The sequence below is a fragment of the Haliaeetus albicilla genome, chromosome 9 (genome assembly GCF_947461875.1).
Source record: "Haliaeetus albicilla chromosome 9, bHalAlb1.1, whole genome shotgun sequence".
In the NCBI taxonomy this organism is placed as follows: domain Eukaryota; kingdom Metazoa; phylum Chordata; class Aves; order Accipitriformes; family Accipitridae; genus Haliaeetus; species Haliaeetus albicilla.
Window position 1 is genome coordinate 29,624,265 of NC_091491.1, and position 23,675 is coordinate 29,647,939.

The 23,675-nt window shown below is 43.7% G+C and overlaps 2 protein-coding genes across 6 annotated transcripts in view; both read left to right on the plus strand.

Annotated features, from left to right (window-relative positions):
• ATP13A3 (ATPase 13A3) overlaps positions 1-10,489 on the plus strand; it is a 61,146-nt gene extending 50,657 nt beyond the window's left edge. For 3 of the 5 annotated variants that reach the window (XM_069792362.1, XM_069792360.1, XM_069792364.1), the window contains 4 exons: positions 153-241; positions 438-518; positions 4,406-4,495; positions 6,035-10,489. In XM_069792362.1, coding sequence (XP_069648463.1) covers positions 153-241; positions 438-518; positions 4,406-4,495; positions 6,035-6,232 — 458 coding nt within the window. In that variant the 3' untranslated portion in view covers positions 6,233-10,489. The remainder of the gene's footprint in view (positions 1-152; positions 242-437; positions 519-4,405; positions 4,496-6,034) is intronic. The other 2 variants (XM_069792363.1, XM_069792365.1) reach the window with 2 other exon arrangements.
• A 923-nt stretch (positions 10,490-11,412) lies between these two features.
• Positions 11,413-18,461, plus strand: LOC104314907 (platelet glycoprotein V-like). The gene is given in 3 exon segments (XM_069792367.1): positions 11,413-13,374; positions 13,377-13,505; positions 14,418-18,461. Coding segments are annotated over 3 exon segments (2,127 nt in total). The 5' UTR covers positions 11,413-13,328; the 3' UTR covers positions 16,370-18,461.
• The last annotated feature ends 5,214 nt before the right edge of the window (positions 18,462-23,675 follow it).

The window sequence follows — 23,675 nt, forward strand, 5'->3', positions numbered from 1 at the left end:
GACAACTTGTATTACCAAAAATCTGCCTGGAAGGTGTTTAGAGGGAAAAAAGAGGTTATTTCCAGGGAGTAATGAACCCATGATACATGGAAGAACTGTCTAAAACTCTGATTGTGAGATGGTCCAATTAAAATATTTTTCTTCTTTTACAGTTCTGTTCGTTATATCTGTGATAGTTCTTTATGTCTTCATATTTTTCATCATGTTGCATCCTGTTGAATCTATTGACACATTTCTTGAGGTAAGATTCAGCAGATATGCAGGTGTCTCTACTTCCTAGGATAACTGATTGGCTGCCTTCTGGGCAAGCTTGACCCCTTTAGAGCTTTAACTTTGCATCTTGTGGGGGGAAGGGGGAGAATTTATAACTCTGAGCCTGTTTTGAAAGTGTGTTTACTTCATATGTGTTGCTAACCTCTGGCAACTTTTTCTCACAGCTCGTGTGTGTGCCATATGAGTGGCGCCTAAGAATTCTCATCATTGTTATTCTCAATGCAATTGTATCCGTGCTGACGGAGGTAAGAAATTCAAATGGAAAAAATGCTTGTCTGTTAAGTGGTTTTTTTTCAGGGTACATGTTTGTCTTTTGTTTAGAAGGTCTCTCTTCACAGCACGCCAGTGTAAGTGGCCACTGTTTTCTTGTTAAGTTTGTATTCCTAAAAATGTCCTTGTAGGCTAGATTTAAGGTGTCAAGGTTTTCTGTGTTAAAAGCATAATTTTAAAACTCTTTTTCATTAATTAAAAAAAGAGGGGGGAAGTTGGAAGACTTGTAAATTATTTCAACTATTTCATAGGGCAATATTCTCCATATTTATTTGCTGTGTTAATTCAGTCCAGAATACCATAACATAGTAAAGAACTATATAAAATCCTTAGGGGACCCCATCTTCATTCAGGTGGATCATATGCATAGCTTACTGTTCAGAATAATGCAGGTCTACATAACTTGTTCATCTAATCCGATCCAAGTCTAGAAGTAGAAATGTTCATGCAGATCTTTTTTTTCCAGCCCTGAGCTAGTCCAAAGGCAGTCACTCTGGATGTTGACCTCTTCTGCTGTAATTCCAGAGTTAATGTGGGCAGAAACGTGCCCTACCTTTCCTCCAGGTACCCCTACGTTGTTTCCAAGAATCGAAGTTTGACAGATAGATCTTCCAGAATGAGTCTGGATTCAAAGTCAGTCATTTATTCCTGTGGTTAGTTCTTGTTAAACCGATGCCTTATTTCCAATCTGAATACATTTGGGTTTTGGTTGCAGCCACTAGTCACTTTTTTTTTACTGCAAGATGAAAAAGCCTTTCAACATTATCTAGCGCTTGCACACTACAATTATCTGTTTTTACTGTATAACATTTTCTGCAGCTTCTAGTCAGTATTTCCATTACTATACGAGGGATTGCTATCAAGGTAACCAGCATAATGTTTGCTTGGATCATACCATTTTGGCCTTTGAAGATTACTACAGCATTAGTACTCTTCCCAGTTGACTAGTTTTTTTGCTTTTATTCATGACTTAGTAAAAATAAATTCAACCAAAGGGTTTTTTTGATACTTTAATCAAAATTATCAAGGCTTTGTTCAGAATGTTGTTCCAAACAGAATTTGCAGTATAAGCTATTATGTTGCTGCCTATTGTAACATGTTTTTCAGTGTTTTCACATGATAGGCCATAACTTGTCTTTTCGAAAACACGGCAGTAGATACGAATTTTTTGGCCTTTGTCTTGTTGTTAACAAGTTTATCCTCTCTTAAAGATCCTGTGCCTTTCTTACATTGTCCTGTATTTATGCTAACCCTGCTTGTGATGTTTTCCTTTATGCCCTTTCTTTCCTTTTTTTTACTACTAAACTCTTTAATAGTTTTCTTTTTTTGCATCCTTTTTTGTTTGTTAAAGTTAAATTTTATGTATATTGCTGTCTTTGCTACTGAAACAAAATAGTTATTCTGAAGCTGCATAATCATGGCTTTTTTGTCTTCTGATAAATTTGAAACAAACCTCCTAGATAGAAATATTTTTTCCTGTTTACTGTTTCTAGTCAGTTTTGATGGTTTTTTTACCATCTCTGGGAAATCAGCTTTTTTGAAGCACTAAGATTATTCCTTGGAATCGAGCTTTGTGTTGATACATGGAGTGTAAATAGGTGGTGCTTACAATTTTCAGTCCAGTGATAAATGTTCCTGAGAGAAATAAATTTACCTTCTGCTGAAAAATTACTTTGTTCTGCAGGTGATCTTTCTAACTTGCATACAATCTGGTGATGTTTCTGTTCTGGAAGTGTAAGGGCTCCAGTAGAAAGTCTGTACAGTATGTCAATCCATATATCAGCACGTGCCTCTTGAGGACAAATGGTTCTGCTCTGGTTTAAATGTTCATAAGGTTCCACTCCTGGACCTTGCTGGTTGCCACATCGATCTGTAAACTTCTGAGTTTCTACTAAGCATAACCTAAGCAATATAATTACTGTAGAGCATTTGTTTTCACCCAGTATTTTAAACCCCACCCCACTTTTTCCTATGCAGTTTTGAGTTAGCATCTTTCAACACTTTAGTCACTCAACTGTCATTACCAAAACCGGTAGGATGATTTGTCACATTCCTTTTAAACAGACTTTCCTATTTATCTTGTTGCCCATACTTTAGTAGTGGAATAGAAGTACCTATAGAATTTAGTTTTCTTGACATTAATTGTTTGGGACGTTCTGCTTTGACTTAAAACCTATTTCTTCCGCTTTGTTAGTTGAATGCTTTGTTTAGACAGAGAGATAAGTTGTCTTACTGTACAGCAGGTGTCCAACGGAACCATTGTCTAGTGATCCTCAAATCCCAAGCCTTGTTTTACAACACACACTTCATCTCCCATAATTTCAACCTGCTTTTGTCCCACCTTTTGAACTGTATTTGTCCAACTCCAGCAGTATTACTGTAGGCTCCCTGAAGCTTTTTCTTGTGGTGCCAACTCATTGGGTCCAGTGTGTTGTGTAGGAATCGCAGGCTATTTCATTCCGTCGTTTCAAGTAGAGCTCATTGCCTTTCTGTCTTCGTGTGCCTGGCTGGATTTTCTGCTCACTACACTTTTTACTACAGAGTTACTGGGTACCACAGATCATATTCTGAGTATCTAGGAAAAACTGCTGGTGGCATCTCCTTATTTCTTTTAACAAAGTACTCTGTATGTGTATTACCTAGAGTTTGTTCTGCTGAGACTAATCCCTCAGTAATTGCCTCTTTAAGTGTCTCATAATGATGGGCTACATGAGGGATTTAAACTATCTTCTTTTGTCATGCTTGCCAGTTTGACACTTTTGTGTCACACTACGATCATACGTAGTTTCTTCATTGTTTCTGCAACAGGGATGGTGTCTGACTGTGGTTGTCCCAAACATGTTTTCTGAAATGCTGTGTAAAGCTTTTGCTCCTTCCATCTGGGTGCCAGACTAGGTTCACAAAGCATGCATATTCTTTCTACCAGACGACAGAAATTATTGCACAACAAAGGCAGATCCTAGCAGATGTTACTCCTTACCCCTGATGCCTGGTATAGACATACTTAAGCCAGACTGGCTTCAAAAACGAACATCTAACAAGCTGAAGATTTATTGGCAAATGCTTTATAAAAGCACTATAAAATTCTGGGATATTATAAAATCATAAGCATTATAAAATCTACTATAAAAGTCTGGCTAATCAGCTCCTCTTTCTCAATGGCAGAGGTTAGTCAGATGTTAGAAATGGAATCTGTCCAAAGATCAGAGTTGTAGGCTCAAGGCCATGGAAGATATGGGTTCACACCTGTGTTGCCGGATTTGTTCAAGGCTCTCAAGTCCACCCACACAGCCGTATGAGAATAACCAGATGTACTGAACATACTGTTCAACTTCTGCCCTTTTCTCCAAAATCTGGAACAGCTCCTACAGAATTCCTTCAGACTTCCTGCTGGTAGCTCAGCTTTGCCACCCCACTGAAGCTTTTCTGGGAATGTCACTGGTTTAAAACAAACCACGAACAAAGCGTAGCTCCAGCATGAAGTACACTGTAATGTTAAAGATGTTTTGAGGGGAAACTGCTTTAAGCACTCATGTCTGCAGTGCTTCATAGGTTTTTTAGAATATTGAAACAAGTTAAGAATGTGTATTTATGGTTTTTACCTGTATCAGTGGATGCAGTTTTGGTCATTGTTGCTATTGATTTAAAGTACATGTTCGTATTCTTAAATCTCATGTGAGCACTTTAAGAATGAAACTGTTTATCACTTAAGTAGTGACAAGTATTGTGAACTCTTCATTTTGCCTGGCACTGAATTAATTATGCCTAACACACTATTTCAGGTTTTATTTGTAATGTGCACACTAACAACAAATGATCATTAGTTTCTTTAATTCTTCCTGCTCACTGCAATGTCTCACAGAATGTCCTCCTTGATATGATCCTTTGGAAGGTTGTGTTCAATCGAGACAAACAAGGAGAATATCGCCTCACCATACCCCAGCCGCCTCAGGTTGGAGACTAGTATTTTGCTGTCATCATTTGAGTGCATGCAGATTAATTTGGTTTTGTCTTTTTATGATCTATAAGTGTCTGTTGCCTTATTTTAAGCTTAAGACTGCTTAAATTAGATTTCTGTAACTAGAATATTAAAAGGAAAAGCTTCTGGTTTTATGTTTTTCTCCTTGTTGACACTTAAAGAATTTAGCTCTTTATACAAGAACTGCGAGGCAAACCCAGAGGATTGCTTTTAAGACTTTTCTCACTTTGTCTTCAGTTTGCACATTAGCAAATTTTACTTGTGTTGTCACAAGTTAGCATACTAGAACTGGGAATGTCTTGATTTGCTTGGAAGCAGAATTGCTGATGCTGGGTCTAATCCAGTTCTTTATTAAATTAATTTGATTTAGACTTCTAGATCATTGTCTGAGAGCAGTAATTTATAGCACGTACAAATGAAATGAAACAAAATGGCAATGAAAGTACGTTACTACTACTTCACATGGTTTAGGAGACTGAAGGATTTAGCTTCTTAGGTGCTTTTCAGGTGGCCATGAATCTTGGTCTGGTCTGCCCCTCCTGTCATTAATATGTGAAAGAAATCTATGTGAATCCCATAAAATCTAGCTTTTTCTTTAAGTCTGTTGGCTTATAACTTTTAGTTGGTTGTACATTTGTTCTTGCTAGAATTACAATTGATTATTTCTCAGCACTAAATTTTATTCAATGTATTCACTTCAGATTTACATTTGTCCTTTTGAGGCTGTTCAAGAACAAATTGCTTTGTGTTCACTGAAGAATGGAAGTTGTGCTTAAGGCTCCTGTTTGGTTCAGTTCATCAGCTGATAGAAATTCAGAGCATGAAGAAAATCACAGAATATATCTCCATTAAAATGTCAGCCCTGCAGACTATAGGTGCTCTCTGAGACATGAGGGTGATCCAGTCCTGTGAATGAGTAATGGTGTTTCTCTTCTCCAGTTAGTTACGTTACACACGTTTAGGACTGGGAGAGGAAAAATAGGAAAGAAGACTTAAGTTCAATAATTTGTGTCTGTTTTAATAACTATTAATACCTGTAGGACTTAGGTTTCATAGTATCAGCAAGTGAAATTCTGCCATTTTCAGCTGGCTGGCTGCCTTCAGTTAAACAATTCATTGCTTAAAAAGTGTTTTGAGACTCTGGGAATTTGACTGCTTTTTTCTAGACCAGGCTTTTATTTTTCAATAGTAACATCATTTAATGGTGCCTGTTATACCTTTTATTGAAACTCTTGTAAAATATGCATAAAAGCTGTTGGTGACCTTAGATGTTATGATAATGCAGAATACTTGGGTTTTCTTCATGTTTTTTAAATGTCATTGCTACCATAGTATAGAAGAGGTGACACAACAGAAGAGTTTCTGTACTATGCTTTCTAGGTCCAAAGTGACAATGAAATAGTAAATTAGAAACTAAAATAATAGCTTTTCTTCTAGGGATTTACTGTATTGTTAGCGATATTAATTTTTTTCTTATGGTAATCCAGTTTTCAAATCTGTTCACTTCTGCAGGAGGCTGTAGATCGCTGTGGAGTCTGTTTCCTTTCTTCCCTGTTTGGCTGTAGAGAGAAGACACCAAAAGCCAAGTATATGCATCTAGCTCAGGAACTGCTGGTTGATCCAGAATGGCCACCAAAACCCAGAACAACAACCGAAGCGAAAGTACCATCCCAAGAAAATGGTTCATATCAAATCATCACTGTAACGTAACAGCGGATCTTGGTGGCATGTGTCTTCAGTAGTATTCAGAAGAATGTAATTTTAAGGCTTTATTTGAAATTGCGGTATACTAAATGTCAAATTCTAATGCAGATATTTCCAACTGTTTTGTCTCTCTGAATACAAAGTTCAGAGCCAGACATCTTATGGCTATACATTTTAAAAATGTAGGTTACCTTAGGCAGAACAAAAAATGATTGTTTCCTTCTACCTTCTTTCAAATTTTGTTATTCCTGAATGAGATGTATTTGAAGGTTTAAACTGCAGGGCAGTTAAAACAGGTTCACTTTATTTGCCTGGAGTATCTTAATTGTTGTTCTAACCTGCTTACCTGGGCACGTGTTCATGTAAACCCTATGATGTAATCGTCTCATGGTAGCACTAGAGGTACATAATAACCTTGTCATGCTTTTTTTCTTTTCTTTTGATATTCACTGTTGAAAAGCTTTGTGCCTCAGAACGGTTCTAAAGTTTTGGTGTGTGTACCTCTAAGTTTGTCCCTACTAGTAAGGAGTGTTTTTAAGTTTAATTCTTTAGTCTGCCATAGCAGGAATTGGGAATGCTATAGAAACAATATGCTTTGTCCTTAAGAAGAAAGCACATTGCTTTCAAGTGGGTTCTTAGCTTCTTTTCTAGCTAACCCCAAGGAAGGGCTTAGGTGGCCTTCAGAGGGGGAGGCATTTGGCTACGCTAAAGTTTTTGGAGAAGGAAGGCTGGAGAATCTTAACACTTTCTTCTGTCTCATGTTTTATTACATTTAGCTATACATTTCTCCACAGACCTTGCTTTTCCCAGCAGAAGGGTTGGATTTTCCCTTTGTGGACCATGTTTTGTTTTAAATCTTAAGACAATTTTCCTATATACCTTGAAGTAGTAAGGTCAGAGTTACTGCTGCAAGGGAAATGGGTGTGGGAGGGAGGAATATTTTCACATGCCCATGCTTGGGATTTGTGCATGTTAAGAACATATGCATTTCAAAGAGTCTGCTAGTGTCTTAAGCACTATATGTAGCTGTATGAAACAAAATTAAGAGAAAATAGATGAGCTAAAATCTGTCTTGCTGCAGAGCTATAAGGCTTATGTGGATTTTATTTATTAAAAAAAAAAAAGAAAAAAAAGAAAAAAGAAAAGCTTACATACTAGTAATGCTGCTTAAGCACTCGGGGTAGTGATAAATTATTTTGCCATTAGGCGGTGTCAAAACACAAGACCACTAGAAAAATAGGTCTGCAAAGATGTAGAGGCAGGCATCATTTTCACATGCAAAGCTTAACACTTTTCTTTCTTTTTTTTTTTTTTTTTCCTTCCCTTAAACCACAAATTACTTATCTCCAAACCATCTTCAACTTGCTAAACTTTCAGAAAAATCTTTGGTGTCTTTGGGAAGATGATAAAATACTGACTCTTGATCAACCTGTTTTGACCAGATGCAGCTGACTGGTTCAGACACCTCCAAGCTTTGGGAGGGGGTCTGGGATGTGGAGAAGTTACGTTCTGGAGAGATCCTTTAGAGAAGGAAGTCAGGTCCTGTAGTCATGGAAGGAGGGCCCCAGACTCCTTGGACAGCTGGGATCATTTTGAAGTGTGTGTATTCTGATGATGGAATTTGAGGTTTTATTTGGCGGGGGGGCGGTGGTTTGGTTGTTTTATTTTTTTAAACTCCTGTGGAGGCAATTCCATTCCAGCACTGGTTTAATAAGGGGAATTTTTCAGGTTGGGCCTAATTCCCTTGTGCTATTCTGTAAGGCAGTATGGACAGTGTCCCCCACTGCTCATGTTATGGTTTCTGCAGTGTTGAACATAGTGTGCCAATGGGGAATTTAAAAGTGGTGCTAAATGGTTTGGAAGACTTTTCCCTAGAACTTGTGGGTTTAAGTTACTAGTACTTGCTCCTCATAAATAGTATGCATATGGTATACTATCCTCCAGTCCAGCTGTCAACTCTTTTCCTGATTTTTTTTTTTTTTGGGGGGGGGTGGGGGGGTGGGGGTTGTTGTTTGGTTTTGAGGCGTGGAGCAGGATGAAGGGGGAAGTGGTTTTCTTAGCATTCATTCAACAGAGCAATGTAAAAGTCTTATTATCCTGGCTTCTTAAGGTCATAAACGTCGAATAACATCGGTAGCTTTTAAGAGGTCTGCAGTTGTGGACTCGGATAAATTTATTAATCATGAACTTGAGTCAGCTGGCTAATTTCTGTCAATGTTGGTTTTCCAAAATCTTTGTAGCATGGAATAATTGATGAAGAATAATTCTTAGCTGCGTAAGTAGTATTCAAATTTAAAGAAAAATAATATTTTAGTTGAAAAATGTTGTGAAGCTATGCATCTTGGACCTGGGAGCTGTGACTTACCTTTAAACGCATAAGCTTTTGCTTTCCAAAGCTTTTGCTTTCCATTTCATTGACCATTTAAACTTGATTGTTCCATCAGAAGTAAAAGAAAATATTTCTGTTTTTCCCTTTTATATGCTTTTGCTTAATACTTTCTCTAAACTGATAATTTGCCTCAGCTTGTTTGGTTTCTGAAGCTAGTCTTTCAATCTTATTCTGGTTTTAGACTTATCTAGAAAGTGATGAGGAAACAGCTTATTAGGGTGGGCTTGTCTTTGGAGAACATTTTAGGGAACTCTTACTAAAACTGAAATTGCCAAGTGTCTCCACTTGATTGAGTGACTAATGGTTCATAAGCCTATTAAACTTGAATATTTTGCAAATGGGAGCTAGTTTCCTCAAGGTATGCATTCAGAGTTAGTAAATGTTCTTGAGGTTGCATGCTTGAGCTCTGACCTATTTGCTTCTGACGCTTAGTCAAGAATAATAAATCAGCTTTTCTAAGAATCCTTGTTGTTGCAAGTTCAGCCACAAAATAAGCTTTTGCATCTTCTGCAATTATTGGGATTTATGCCTTCCTGCCCAAGAGCTGAGTTTGGCCACCTATAATTTTTCCCATTTTGAGCAGTTTAGTTTTTCTGGTTTTCAGAAATGCAGCAAACTAGATCTGCACTAGTGTATTCAGTTTCTGCTTTGAAGGAAGATGAAATTCAGTTTGTAGTGAAAAGAATCTCTTCTAATGTTCATCTTGGAAGTCTGAATTCAAGTGAGCAGACCAATTTAGTGAGCTCCACTAGATACTTGGTAGACATTTTCTTCCTGCTGTATATTTTGGCCTTTACGTTGAGGAGTTTGATTTATTCTTAAATTATTTGTGTATGCAGACTTTAATCTGTACGTATTTTACTTTGATATATTAGGATTTGTAAATATTACTGATTTTTAAATATTATTTATGCACATACTTAAAGGACTGGTCTATCCAGAAAAGCAATTGCTAAATAATACATGTTATTTTTTAGGAATAAATTGCAAGATCATTAAATTGTATATCCCTCAGGGTTATTTTTAAGGTTTTCTTTTTTTTCTCTTCCCTTCAGATTCAATTAGCAGTAACTCTTGTTTCATGTACTATAGAACTAAATCTACTGTAAAAAGAAAATGCTGCGAATAATGCTTGAGTAGAAGCGGCTAAAACACCCACAGAACTGACTGTCCATATTCATTGTAACTTTAAATTGGAAACTCTTACTGTTGCACTTTTAAAAAAGTTGTTGGATTTTTAATTCTATTTATTTTTTTCTTTCTTCATGAAGGTTGTGCTGAACAGTCATCCCAAATTGGGTAAATAATCCTGTACTGTATATGTGCATACAGTATAATACTAAGCAGATGTGGAGTCCTTTTTATGCTGCAAATTTTTAATGCTTATGTTGGTCATCACAAAATGAGAGAGCTAAAGTTCTGTAGGATTTCTCCCATGAAATTCTGAATTGTAAACTTAGGGTTTTGTATGTCTAAGGGAAAGCTGTGGGGTTTTGACAATTTTTAGAGTCTTGAATATGTTGATTTTATACAGTAAAGCGTCAAGTTTTTAAAGCTATTTTCCACAAACTGCAGCTTCTTTGATAATTATGTGAAGCAGAAACTACTCAGTTTATCATGAATTCCTCAAGCCTAACACAAATTAAAAGGTTCATCATTACAGTGCTCTCTAGAAGCTCAGCTTCCTTTTTATTTTTAGATCTGAAATGATACTACATCTTTGTAGTTAAAATATGTATTGCTGCTCTAGAATGGTACCCTGTTGTCAAGAGGCATACATAAATAACTGTACAATAGAATTGTAAATAGACTTGTAAATCATTTTTGTGACTGAAGCTCTTTGAAAATAAAATTAAAATGAACAGATATTTTAACTCTTTTCTTTAGTTTCATGAAATTGTTTTTAATCTTTATACAATTAGATCTAAAGCTTGTTGAAGAATACAGACTTACTCCCACTGATGTCATGGGTATCTTGTTCAGTGCCTCTGTGTTTTTGAAGATGGGGGTGGAGAAGTATGTATGCTGTGTGTTAGCAGTGCATGTGGTAGCACTGCTGTTCCGCACTGGAATAATATTGCCTGTACTCTTACCTGGTGGCTTATGAGAGCCATTTTAAAGCCAGACCTTATACACATGATAGCAGCTTGTTTCCACCTTCTGTTGTGCAGGTGTTCCTTCTGTTCTTTGGTGTGTGGGAGGCATTATCTTGAAAAGGCTCTGGGCAAATGTTCTGGGTTGTGAGCTGTCGTGGTTGTCGCAGTCAACTTCAGAAAAATCACACAGAAATGAAGACCTCTTTTCCATCCTGCGGCTCACCTTCCATTTAAACATTCATTGGCAGACCACATTATTTTAAGCTTTAAGACAAGATACTTGAAATACCTGGTTAGTTAATTACAAAAACTTAATCTTTCAATTTCAAGCTAATATTTTGATAACTTAAAGCTTTTCTCTCTTCAGAATCTTTCAGACTTTAGGTTTTGTTGGCCTGTGACTCCAGAAGACTTGGAGGAAATACAGAAGCTAAATGGGTCAACCTTGGATTGCTTAGCCAAAGCATTAAGTAAAAACCTCTTCATTCCGTACTTAAAATTGCTTTGACTCCAATCCTGCAAGAAAGTAAAAGTCAGAGCATCCTTGTGAAGGTACATATCAATCACTTGGTTGTTTAAAGTAGATGTGTCCACTCCTTCAAAACCTAATGCACCTGTGTAGCAGACTATGATGAAACTGTCTAACAAATTTGAAATTTTTTATCATAATTCAAATTGAAATGTAGATTTCTGACTTTACCCAGATTGGCATTGGGTTGGTTGAAGCACATATTCCAATATCACTATCAAAGAACCTACAAGTGTTTTTTGTGCTGTTGCATGTGTGACTTCAAACTTTCTCCTGTTCTGTGAGCGGATTCTACTTTTGCAGTTGCACACAACCTGTGGAAGCTGGTTGCTTACACAAATGTAGGCAAAATCTGCTCTGCAACTTAAAATATTCTTTGGCCTTTCACAATAGTTATGCAGATGTGGGTGAAAGTGTTATCTAGAGGATGCGTTCTGCTGTTTTACTTCCCATTTAAAGTGCAGAATCATGGTGAAGCCTGATTGCCTGCTATGCTCCTAGTAAGTTCCTCTAAAAAGCAGTTAAGTTTCTAAGGTACAGTTCAAAATTCCTTCTTCATGCTCGTATGAGTTTAGAAACTTGCAAGAAAGTAAAAAAAAGTTAAGCGCCATAGTAAATGGTAAGTGTGCTCACTATTTGTGAAACTGAGTTCAAAACTGATTTGTGACTTTTAATATACTAACAGTATTAGTGTATTGCTTCTGGCATCCTTTCATAGTCTTGAGAAACATTAAGGGGGTGGTAGAAAGGAAAAGAGGCTGTAGACCAGAACATGGTAAGTGACCAGCAAGGCTGGTGTCCTTTCTGGAATGCCAGGTGTCTCACGTGAGGGTTTGAGGAAATTTTAATATGCAGGAATGTATAATTATGACCCTTATGTGGATCTTACTGTATTCTCTACTATTAAAATCTTCAGTTACGGAAGTTTATTTCTTCAGAAAATACCATTAGGAGCTCTAGATGTTTCAGATGCATAGGATTATCCAGTTCCTGTGCCAGTCATACGCTGGTGGCCTTAATCTCTTGCAAAGAATGTCTACCATTTCATTGTTTGTTTGTGAAAATGTATGTCTTCTAGCAATTCTGGGTGTCTAACTTTGTCTTGTTGAATACTCTCTTACCTTTTGTTACGAGACCAGGAAAACAGACGTCCCTGGTTTACAGTCTAGTGTTAGCCTGTTTCTTATTTTAAACTCTAGCCTGCTGTCATGCCATCTGAGGGACCTGCATTTGCAGTCAGTAGCATAATAAATTGTTTAGGTTTGGTTTTTTTCTTCCCCATTTCGTTCTCTAGATCCTTATTTCTCTCATCTCACTGAATCCCGTAGTTCTGCTGTGGTCTTGGGTTGAGTCGGTGCAGGTTGAGATGCCCGTCAGGGCTTGAAACAGAAATTTCTTGGTGCATTTCTGCCCTGCGTGGAGGGTTGTGCTCCTGCATCACCCAAAAGCGGCTCGCCGGCTGCCTGCTCTGGGGGCTGTAGGCTGAGGTGCTTGCCAGGGGTGTACGGGGATGCGTTCATCATCGGCGTGCTGAGGTGGGGATAGGTAGGATCAGGGACAGGCTGGCTTGTGAGTTTATTGAGCTGAAGGCATCGCTGGTTTATGAGAGATGGTCAGGTTTGGGGTGGGGGGGATTACTACGAGGGTGAGATTCTCTGAAAGATTCTTGTTTGACATGGAAGAGCCCTTTGGAAGGGTGAAATCTCATGGCCTTTTTTTGGTGACTTAGTCTCATTCAAAGACTTGTAGAAAGCCCAATGAGATCTCGCTTTGCGGCACTGTGTTGCCGGTAGTTGATACCACTAGATGCCATGTCCTTCCCTTCCTGAGGAAGGGATGCAGATTTTACCAGTCTTCAGTGCTCTGAACCTAACCAAGAATTTTATTTTTTTTAAGTAGGCCCTTTTGCTTTTTTTGATGCAGCAGCTGTTTTTGATCCATGGTGGTACATTCTTGTCAACAGTTCAGGCATGTGAGAAGTTCTGCTATCCCACCTGGCTTTTTAAGTGATGGGGTTTGTACCCATGTCTCTTTGTGGGCTTGGTATGGGAGAGCTTCATCCTTGCCCCTGGAAAAGGGAATGTTGGGATGGAGCCCTCCTCGCCCCCAGCATTCTCGGTGCCGAAGACTGACACGTGTCGGCTATTCTAGTTATGTCTGCAGAACTTGTCCAGCTATTCCAGCAGTCCCAGCTGCTGCTTCTCATACTGATCAGCCAGATACTTGGCTTCCAGGTTTCTGATACATTTGGACTTGTTGACTTTAGTAAGGAAGTACTTCTAAACTGTGGATTTCTGTTTGACTTGCTCTTTTAAATATTATAACTATAGTTACAATGATTGCTTTCCTGTTATTTTTTGTTTGGAAATCTATACAACTTTCCAACTCTGTGGTATGTCATGCAGATCTACCTCTGTTGCTACAGCTTTCTAGCTAATTTCATCGCACTTCTTTCCTCTCATTTCATCGTACTTTTAATACTGCTGATAACTTAGGGTTGTGTTAAGCTGTTGAAATGAGACTCATTGGTTATCGGAGGCTCACTACTGTCCTGCGGTACATGAGCTCTTGCATGGTATTTTCAGGCTATGTCAAAAATAGCCTGTTGCTTCTTGTGTGTTCTTGGGCTGTTCCAAGAAGCGATCACTTGCAAATGCTGAGAGATGATTTGACAGAACTGTGTGCTGTTTTGCTTTTGGCCACTTAAAATATAGGACACCCTTTTTACCTCCATGATCTATTTTTGCAGGCTAAACTTTATTTTTAAACCTCAGGTAACCTACAATAAAAAAATACTGTGGGTGCAGGACCTTTTGATAATTTTTTTTTTTTAAAGACTTTCTGTGTGTTAACTTAGTATAATGCTTTTCTGTTCAAATAAATACATGCCTTATGACTCCTTAGTTTCATCATGATTTTCATATGCTTGACTAGTACAAATATAAACAAGGAATACTTGATTTACAAAAGAGCTTTATCTGTACTTCTCAGTGTAAGCTGAGCACCTTAGAAATATTTGCAGTCAACAGTAATAAGAGATTCTGAAGTTTGCTTTCAAGCCAAGAGAAATTTCACACACATTTGTAGGTTTTATGATATATTCACACAACTTTGTTGGCTGCTAAGTTGTTAACTACCTGTGATCAAATCCTGACTCTCTCTTATCTCTTGTAACAGCTAATGTTTCTGGCACTTCAACAAGGATGTTGGTGTTTCGTTTGTCAGTGATGATCAAGCTTTTCTTCCAGCTGGATGCATCCATTTGTCCCAAGAAGTGTGACTGCTCTTCAAAAAATGCAATTCATTGCTCTGGTCCCCACCTAAAAGACCTGGAATCGTTAAATCTGCCTTGCAACATGACAGCAATTCACGTAACGGACACTAATGTAACATACTTGCAGGATGTTTTTTCTAGGATGGTGAAACTGCAGCATCTCATCTTGTCTTCAAACAACATCTCTCTGATTTCACCAATGGCTTTTAAAGGCTTGAGAAGGCTAAAAGTCCTCAAACTCCTAGATAATAAGCTGGTCGAACTACCCCCAGAAGTGTTTGATGACATGGTACAGCTTCAGCAATTGATCATTGAAAATAACAGGTTGAAATCTGTAGAAGAAAATCTGTTTGACAAACTAGCTAGTTTGGAGGAGCTTTTCTTGAACAAAAACCAACTAACAGCACTTCCTAGTGGCGTGCTGAAGAAACTCGCCAAACTCAAAGTACTGAACTTGTCAAGAAATTATTTGGCAGCACTGCCTAGAAATATATTTAGTGCGTTAACCAAGCTTGAGAAGCTGATGCTGTATTTTAACAGGCTGTCTTCAATAGAGTCTGGTATGTTTGACAGCCTGAAGGAGCTGCTGGAACTCTTCCTGCATTCCAATAACATCCAGTCCATTGCTCCTGATGCATTTCATTGTCTTCATAAGCTGAGAAGCCTAACGCTCTCCAGAAACAAGCTTGAGGTTTTGCCTCCTGGGCTCTTTCTGCACTTGCATGACCTGTCTAAATTGACCTTGTACAGGAACCCACTGAAGTCTCTTCCAGAAGTATTGTTTGGAGAAATGAGGCATCTTGGTAGCCTGTGGCTGTATCACACAAAGCTCTCGACAATACCAGATTTTGTGTTCAGTAACTTGACAAATTTAGAGCTGCTTGTGCTGAGTTTTAATCCAGAGCTTAGTGTTCTTCCTAAGAATGTATTCAGTGGTCTGAACGAACTGCGGGGCCTTTCTCTGCATACAAATAATATTTCCAGTTTGCCAGAGGGCATCTTCCTGAGCCTTCAGAAACTGCAGAACATTTCCCTTTTTGATAAGAGGCTTGAGGTTCTTCCTAGAAACCTCTTTCATAATCTCAAGCACCTTCAGAAAGTTTACCTGAATAGTACTAAGCTGCAGTCCCTTCCTGGAGACTTCTTTACCACTTTACCTGAGCTACAAGAAGTCTTCCTTGACGACAACCCTTGGAAATGCGATTGCCAAATTCTTGGCTTCCAAGAGTGGCTCCAAAAGAGCATGGAGGTAGTTAAAAATGTGCCATCTCTAATCTGTCACAGCCCGCCGGCGCTACAGAATATTTCTCTTGTGGCTCTAACAGTTGATCACCTGAAGTGCCTGCCAGCCACAGCCGTTACATACCGGACGTTCAGCTCAACTTACTCCCAGACTTCAACTTCTCTTGTGATGGAGCACTTAACATCATCTTGGGAGACTACCGTAACAGCAGTGTCCGACATGGATACCAGCACACCCACATCAATTCCTCTTGCAACTCCAGCTTTTACCTACCCACATGTTGAACATGTTGGACAGCCTAGGTTTCATTTCTCAGATGTTCCAACCAAAACTTCTGCCAGTGTCATAGTACAAACCAACAGTGTCAGAGGAACAGATTTAACTACTCTTGCCTGGTGGGATGAGCTGCCAGCCCACAGGAGTGCTAAACCCTATTTTAATACCAGAGTTGCTTATTGTCAGCTATTCTTGTGCCTTCAGAGTTTGATTTTAGCACTTCAGACTGTAACCATTGTGCTCAGTCTGTATGTGATGGGTCAAACCAGGCAACTCTTGAGCTCTAGAAATAGTCCTGCTCAGCCTGTAGTTCTGATAAAATTTTTAAGAAGATAGAGAATACCAGCCAAAGAGGAGTAGAAGCATTGTTCTGGATGCATTTTGAGCATTTGGGCAGTTGACACTTGATTCAGATATGGAGTACAAATCTTCATAGCAAGAACCATGAAGACCTCGTCTTTACAGCATAATGAAAATGTGCTTTTAGGTACCTCATAGTGTTTGCCAAAAGTGGTTGTAATCACTGTATATTGCTGCAGCACTTGGTGCGTGAAGCCAGAGGGAGAGCTGAAAGAAAATCTGTGGTCACCTCTGTGCGTGTACTCCCGGTTTCCTGCTTGGGACTGCAGCCCCGTCCCTGCCTGCTGCCACCGCCTGCTGCCGTGCTCATGCTGCTCAGGTGGAAGCGGCATCAACGCAGGGAAGCATACATAGGAACACATCTTTAGCTGTGCTTTAAAGGTTGCCCCTAGTACTCCAAATGCTATTATGCCTTATACTGCCTGCAATGTTTTGTCTCCTTATTGAGAAAACAAATGGTATTTTTTGGGAGGAGATGCTGGGGGACCTTTTAATAATGGGGGCGGGGGCAGAATGGTATGGTGCAAGTGTCTTAGGTTTTGCTTTCTGTCCTCAGCCCCTTTCCAGGACACGGCAGGAGGAAGGGGTACCATTTAAAGCTAACAGTGCTTTCGTCCAGCTTAACTAGAGGACGATAAGTAAAATTCTGGGCTAGGAAGTATAATCTTGATCTATTTTGTTGTTGGTTTGGTTTTGAAACATTGTAATGTTACTATAACTCTGAATTTTAAGTAAATGCTTTCATCCTTAAACTTTGATCAGTGGTCTCAAAAGCAAGGTGTTACTCGCTGCATGATGCAGTGAGTCTTGAAACCAGAAAACCAGGCAGATGCCCAGGACTGAGGCTGGGCTCCACAGGAGCGTAGTTGGTTTGAGAGCTGGTCTTCACTAAGCTGGGAGAGAAAGGGGTGCTTTCTGCTGGGCTTGGCTAGCAAAACATAGGTGTGCAGCAAAGTGGCAGGGAGCCTGCCTGAACTGAGGGCCCTGAAATGTCACCACTTTTTTTTGCAGTTGGCTGGGGAACATCCGCATCTCCATCAAATTGCAGTAGCATATACAGTCTTGGTATTTTTTACCTGTTCTTATTATGTAGTATCACTCCCTGACTTCCAGCCCTTTCAAGTGTTGATATACAAAGGCAACTATGAGGCAGTAGTGTGGGTTCTGATCTTCATACTGAAATGTTTATTAATATTTTGAATTATATTAATATTTTAGTTTGTAAGTAGACTGGTAGCTGTCAGACTGCATGTGCTTTGGCAGCTCTTGGATTTAACTATTAGCTTTTATCTTAATTATGTGACTTAGCTTGTTCTTAAAAGCTCTGATGTGCTAAAAAGCCTCTGGATGTGGTTCCCTGGCTACTTGGGCAGGCAATGCTATACTCTAGGAGTCCTTTCATAGCCTTACTGGCTTTCTAACTAGAGGTCTTTCCTGAATGGCCTTGAAATGGCACATTAGAAGCCTGAGGTGAAGAGAGCTTACATTTGCTGCAGGTTTGTGGCTTGTTCCCTGCTGTGTGTTACTCTAGGCAATGAGAATAAACGACATTTCAGGGTGCTCTGCTGCTGGACTTGAATTCCTCTTCTAGGCTGTGAGAAGAGACAGTGTGCTTCTGTGGTGTTAAATAACCATTGTCTTGCTGGTGAGGTTTAACAAAATTTAGCAACCCTGGCTAAATAGTAGTTAGAGCCATCTCTAAAGAAGGAGAAATAGGAGTCACTACAGCTGGTGCAAAGCAAACTGGGACTGGTTTCATAAACAGAAGCTCCAGAATATTTATTGCAATATATTTGAGAGAAGCACAAAACCAACATGAAGCTGTCTCGGTGGTGGTTCTGGGTGGTTGCATGCTAGTGCTTAAAAGGAGGCAGTTGTTACAAATTTAGGTTCTTGGTTGGGCAACTGTAATGACCACTTAGTGTTGTGCCAGCTCCAGTGCTGTCTTACTGGTGCCACGCAAGCATTTGCTCGCAGCAGGCAGGAGATAAGTATAATCCGGACTAACAAGGAAGTTGTTCTACAAACCATGCTGGTTATTGTTTGCCTGGGTGAGGCACTGAAGAAGAGTGCCCGTGGCTATGGGCACTTGGATGCACACTGTCCGATTTCTAAGAAAAAGCAACAGGTTGGTCACCACGTGGGCATACGACACCCTGATGTCCGACCTCTGGAAGAGCAGTGGATTAGCAGCAACTGCTATCTTTCTGAACCCTCCTTCGGCTTCCCCGGCCCTGCTGGGTCTCCGCGCTGCTCCTTTGGCTCCCGTTGCGCACTCGCTGAGCTCTGGCACGTGGGGGCTTTGGCACGCGGCTGCGTACAGTCAAGTGCTAAGAGGAGGATGATTCGTCTTTACATGCTGTCATCGGGCTTTCCCCATGCTTGAGCCAGACGGGGAAGTGAAGTCAGCAGACAACAAAAGGCTGGAGCAATAAGGGCCTGGGGTGTTTTACTAACTCTTCCTCTGAGGTGTCCTGTTTTGAGCTGCCTCTGATTCATTGCTTGTTGCCCAACAGAGCTCAGCCCTTCCTGCAGAACTCCCTGGCCTGGGAAATCTGAGGATATGCTTATTAATGTCCCATCTCTGTTTTTCCCGGAGAAGGGACGGTCTTCCAGGTCAGTGTGACGGTGGCTGTGGCAGGTGGGGAGGCAGCAGGGAGGGCTCCTCAGGAGAAGTGCAGCTGCACCTCAGACCCTCTCTCTGGGCAGCATTGCCTTGCTGCTGTCTCAAGGCACTGACGGCTTGCCATTGCCAGTGTATTGGCAAGGCTTTTCCCGGTCCCTGCAGCCCGTGCCTCCCGGCAAGGTTTTTCCTGGTCCCTGCAGCCCATGCCTCAATGATCTACTGCCCAACCTTTGTCACTGGGCTGGGCTTGGGGCAACAGTGGGCTGGAAAAGGTTGGAGGTATCTAATCCCTGGTCTGGGGGTTCCCTGCTCCTGGGGAAAAGGTGGATGCAAAGCATGTCTGCAGTCAGCGGCTGAGGGGATCGGCTCCACGCTCTAGGCTCCTGTGCGGGATGCAGCGTCGTGGTTAACAGCCCTGTGTGTTAACCAGACCTCCGAGTGCAGGAGCTGCCTCTGGGACCGCATCCTAGTTAGGAGCACTTCGGGTACGCCCCCAACACAGCCTAGCCGAGGGTCTTCCATAACTCGCTCGGTTCCCTCAAATGCTTGTTTCTGTGGCGGTTGCTCCTGCTCTCTCTGCTTTAGGAAATCCTGGAGCAGTGGGAGCTCTGACCCCCGTGCTGGGCCATGGGAGTATGCAGCGTGTTTCCAGCCTGATGTCACTGCAGCTGCCATTCTCCTTTGCTTGTTGGGACTTGAAGAGTGGGGTGGCAAGGAGGGAATTAACTGCTGCCATAAGTGCTGGCAGCTCTCTGCCCGTTTCCCTGCTGCTGCAGGACCCTTCCAAGCCACCACTACTCATGTCCTGTGCTTGTGTCCCTGGTGTCTCTGTCCCTTCCGTCTCCCCTCTGCCACGTGAGGCCAGTAGCTGCTGGAGAGCCCTTGTTGCTGCTGGCAGAGGGGAGTGAGCTCAGGTAGGCACCTACTAAAATGCAGCTCAGCCCTCCAGCACACAGCAGCAAGATCGGAGCCTACACCTCAGATCTTCCCTCTCCTGGTGGCAAAGAGAAGCTGGGTGATGGCTGATGTGCTCGGAGAAGATACCCAGCAGTGCTTCATGGTTCAGGAGTGCGTGCAACAGCTGGCTGCGAGGCAGGAGCTCTGGGAGCCTCTGCCTGACGTTATGGAGCGTTGGCTGTGTTTCCTCTAGGCCTCCGACCAGCCCATCTCGCCTGGGGATGCTGATTCAGCAGCCACGATATCGGAACACGGCATTTCCTAGGGATGACAGAATAGCTGGGAGGAGATGCAGCCAAAGGCACATACCCATGGGACAAGACCGGGCTTGTGAGTGTTTACAGACTCTCACAGCGATCAGGAGGCCTGAAGCTCCTGCTTTGCCCCTGCTCCGTGCAGAGATGGGCAAGCTATGGAGGTGTTACGCCTTCATTTTCCTAGCCCAAGTCTGGGTTCGCATCCCCTTCCCTCCTGGGTGTTTTGGGTGGATAAGCCCTGGTGAAGCCTCTTGCTTGGGCCACGGTGGGTGAGTCCCACTTCACCGTGGGGTGGGGGGCTGCTGCTGCAGCAGCACCAGAGACGTCCTGACGCTGGGCTTGGCCCCTCTTGTGCAATCGCTGCTGTAGGACTGTCATGTTTCTCCGTGATGTGCCAGGCTTCCAGCTGTGCCTTTGTGTCTCTCTAGATGAAAAAAAGCCCAGGGCGGGGAGCCAGCAATGGCTGGCAGCAGCTCTGCAGCCTGCTGTGCGCTCCGCTGCCGGCTTCTCCTGGGCGCTGGGGAGAGTGGGTCCCCTTCCCCCTCGGGGTGCTAGGAAGGGGTCGCTGGGGTGCTTACTGGTGCCAGGGATGGCTTTGTGGAGATGGAGAACGGGGCGAAGCTGGTCCAGCAAACACCTCGCAGTGCATGAGCAGGGACAGCCTCCCGCCATCCCCTTTTGCTCCAGCCGGTCCTTCCCCCCTCTCACAGCGCCCGTCGGACAAGCTCTTTCCGCTTCGGATTATCTCTCCAGGCGGACTTGGCTGCAAGTCCCACATTCCTTCCAGCCTAGCGCTGCCCTGAGCCCACGCCAAGCCCTGCCTGCTGCTGCTATCGCTCAGGGCTCAGGCCAGGGCCGAGCCTGGAAAGAGACGAGCTGGGCGAGCCCCACTGGTGCTTGAGACCCTAAATACCATTTTCCTTGAGCTCCAGGAGGGTTGTGGTGGGTCTTGTGCTGGTGCTTGGATGGAGGTTAGCTTGATGGCCATCCCTGCTGCCCATCCTGGAGGCACCAGGGCTGCTGCTCCTTCCCGAACCTCCCACGCTGCACATGCACTTCCCCGGGGAAGGCAGGACATGTCCCTGTCCCTTGGGGCAGATGCAGATGGGGCATCCTGTAGCTGTGAGCATCGAGGCAGCCCTGGCCCTGCATTCCTGAAGCAGGGAGCTGAAAATGCTGCAGGGGCTGGATCACTGGCCCTATGGAGGAGCTCTCTGGTTTGGGCTCCTCAGAGGGTTAGGGTGGGCGTGTGGTGGAGAAGGGGCTGCTGGTACCTCTCTAGTGTGTGGTGGGGGCCCCAGCACTGGTGTCTGAGGGACTAATGCACCTCCCTTCGCCCCTCCGCTGTGGCTTGAGCCTCTGCGTCCTGCTGCATGTCTCAGGTCTGGGGGTGTCTCCCCGTGCTGGAGCACTGAGGGGACCCCCTCCCCGGCCCTTAGCCCAGCCCTCCGCCCTCCTCCTCCGCTTGAGCAGAGTTTGGCCCCATGCCCTGGGCCAGCTGGTCTCTGCGAGCACCGGGGGCCAGCATGGGGGCTTCTCAGAGTGTGGCGAGCGCTTTGCAGCAGTGCAAAATAACTGGGGGGGGGGGGTCCCAGCCCTGTGCCGTGGGGAGCAGCAGGACCTGGGGATGTTCCATCCCTCCCAGGGGTGCCAATTCGGCTGGGAGCTGGAGGTGTGCAGGGAGCAGGGGCTGAAGCGAGAGCTTGAGGGGAGCTGGGGCTGCTGGGCTGTGGAGCTGCGTGGCGTGGGTGAGCGTGCTCAGCTGTTTGGCAGATGAACAATGCGCTCTCCCAGCCAAGCCCACAAGCTGCTAATTTTAGCGATTACATGAATTTTTCCAAGCAGTCTCGAGTCCCTTGATGATTCAGAGCCACTCAGCTTTGCTGCACCCGCCACCCTGGGGATGCACTGGAGGTGTGCCAGCATGGACAGACCCGGGACTGTCCCGCTGTCTGGGAGCGAGGCAGACCTCCCCAAAACTAGGTGATGCTGCTGTTCTGGGGCTCCTGGAACCTCCCCGGCTGGTGGCGTTTCGGGGCTCAGCTCAGCATGGGGGAGCACCAGGGCTAGTGCCAGAGCTCACAGGACAGATGGGAGCCATAGTGGGGCTGGGAACCCAGACTGTGTTAAAAGCAAGTGGCTCTGAGAGTGTGGCCAAGGGTTGCCGGCTGCTGGCCTCCGAGAGCCCCAGGCAGGGTTACGTCAAAGCACAAGGGGTAACACTAGCAGGGACCACTTGCCCGCAGGACCTCTGGCCCTCCTGCAGGCTCAGCAGCATGCGGACAAATGCCTGCAGAAGGTGCTGGGGGCTGTTAGGTGCAAGGGCGCCTTCAGCCCAGGCTGCGACTGCCAGCAGCGGCTGGGCTGTGGGGCAGCACCATGCGCTCTTGCTTTCCCCCGTGCAGTGGAGTTTGGCCACTGCCTTTGGTGAGGAATCAGAAAACTGCATTTGTGCAGGTGAGGAGGGCTGGGGGCTCTTTGGGAAGGAGCCACCCCCCCAGCCAGCCCAGCTGTGACCACAGGTTTCACTGCCAGTCTTGTGTCACAGGGGCACAGGGCCTGGCAGGTGCCCACCCTTGGCCTCCATCATCCCCTTAGAGGTGTAGAGACATGGCAGTGACTCCATGCCGTCCTGAGCCTGGTCTGGGGGGGTTCAGCCTTTCTCTGGCTGGTGTGGCTGGAGGTGAGGAAGGTCCCCAGAACACTGCTGGACCCTGGGACTTCCCTGCTCCACTCCATCCAGAGCCGTGTGAGCTCCCAGCTATGTGCAGCAGCCTGCCTCTGCAAAACGCTTATCTCACCCTCAATCACATCCCTGTGCGGTCTCAGGGAGCTGCCTCTCCCCTCCAGATGTGCAGAGTGTGTCCGTGCTGCTGTCCGAAGCTCTCACACCCTCTGTTTCTCTCCCTTGCGTGTAGCCTGGGGCAAGCTCCTGTGCACTCACCTCAGGGAGCAGCTCCCTCTCCGCTGCGGGTGCGGTGCACGGGTTTGTGCCATTACTCAGCCTTACTTTATTTTTAGGGATGTCTTGAAAACAGACCCGTCCTTCCCAGCCAAGAGCTGGAGCCAGGTTCCCGAGGCCTGGGTAGAGGCAGCTGGGTTTTTAGCAGAGCTGTTACCTGGGGTCCTCTGAAACTTTGGGCGTTCTGTGTGGCCATAGGGACCATAACCTGATCACCCCCCTCCTGGGGGCAGGGGGTTTGAGGGTACCCACCACTGCACCCCTATCCTCCCCCCGGGGCAGCGCTGCTTGGAAGGAGCTGAGTCCGACATTCCTCTGTCAGACTGGGATTGGGGTGGTGGTTTTTCGGAAGTGCTGGGGTTTAATTTCTGTGTTGCCTTGCTGAAAAGCTGTGTGCTTCTGGGATGAGTCAGAGCAGGCAGGAACCCAGCAGCGCTGGTGCTGGCGGTGGGCAGACAGAGCTGGCGATAAGGGTGCGAT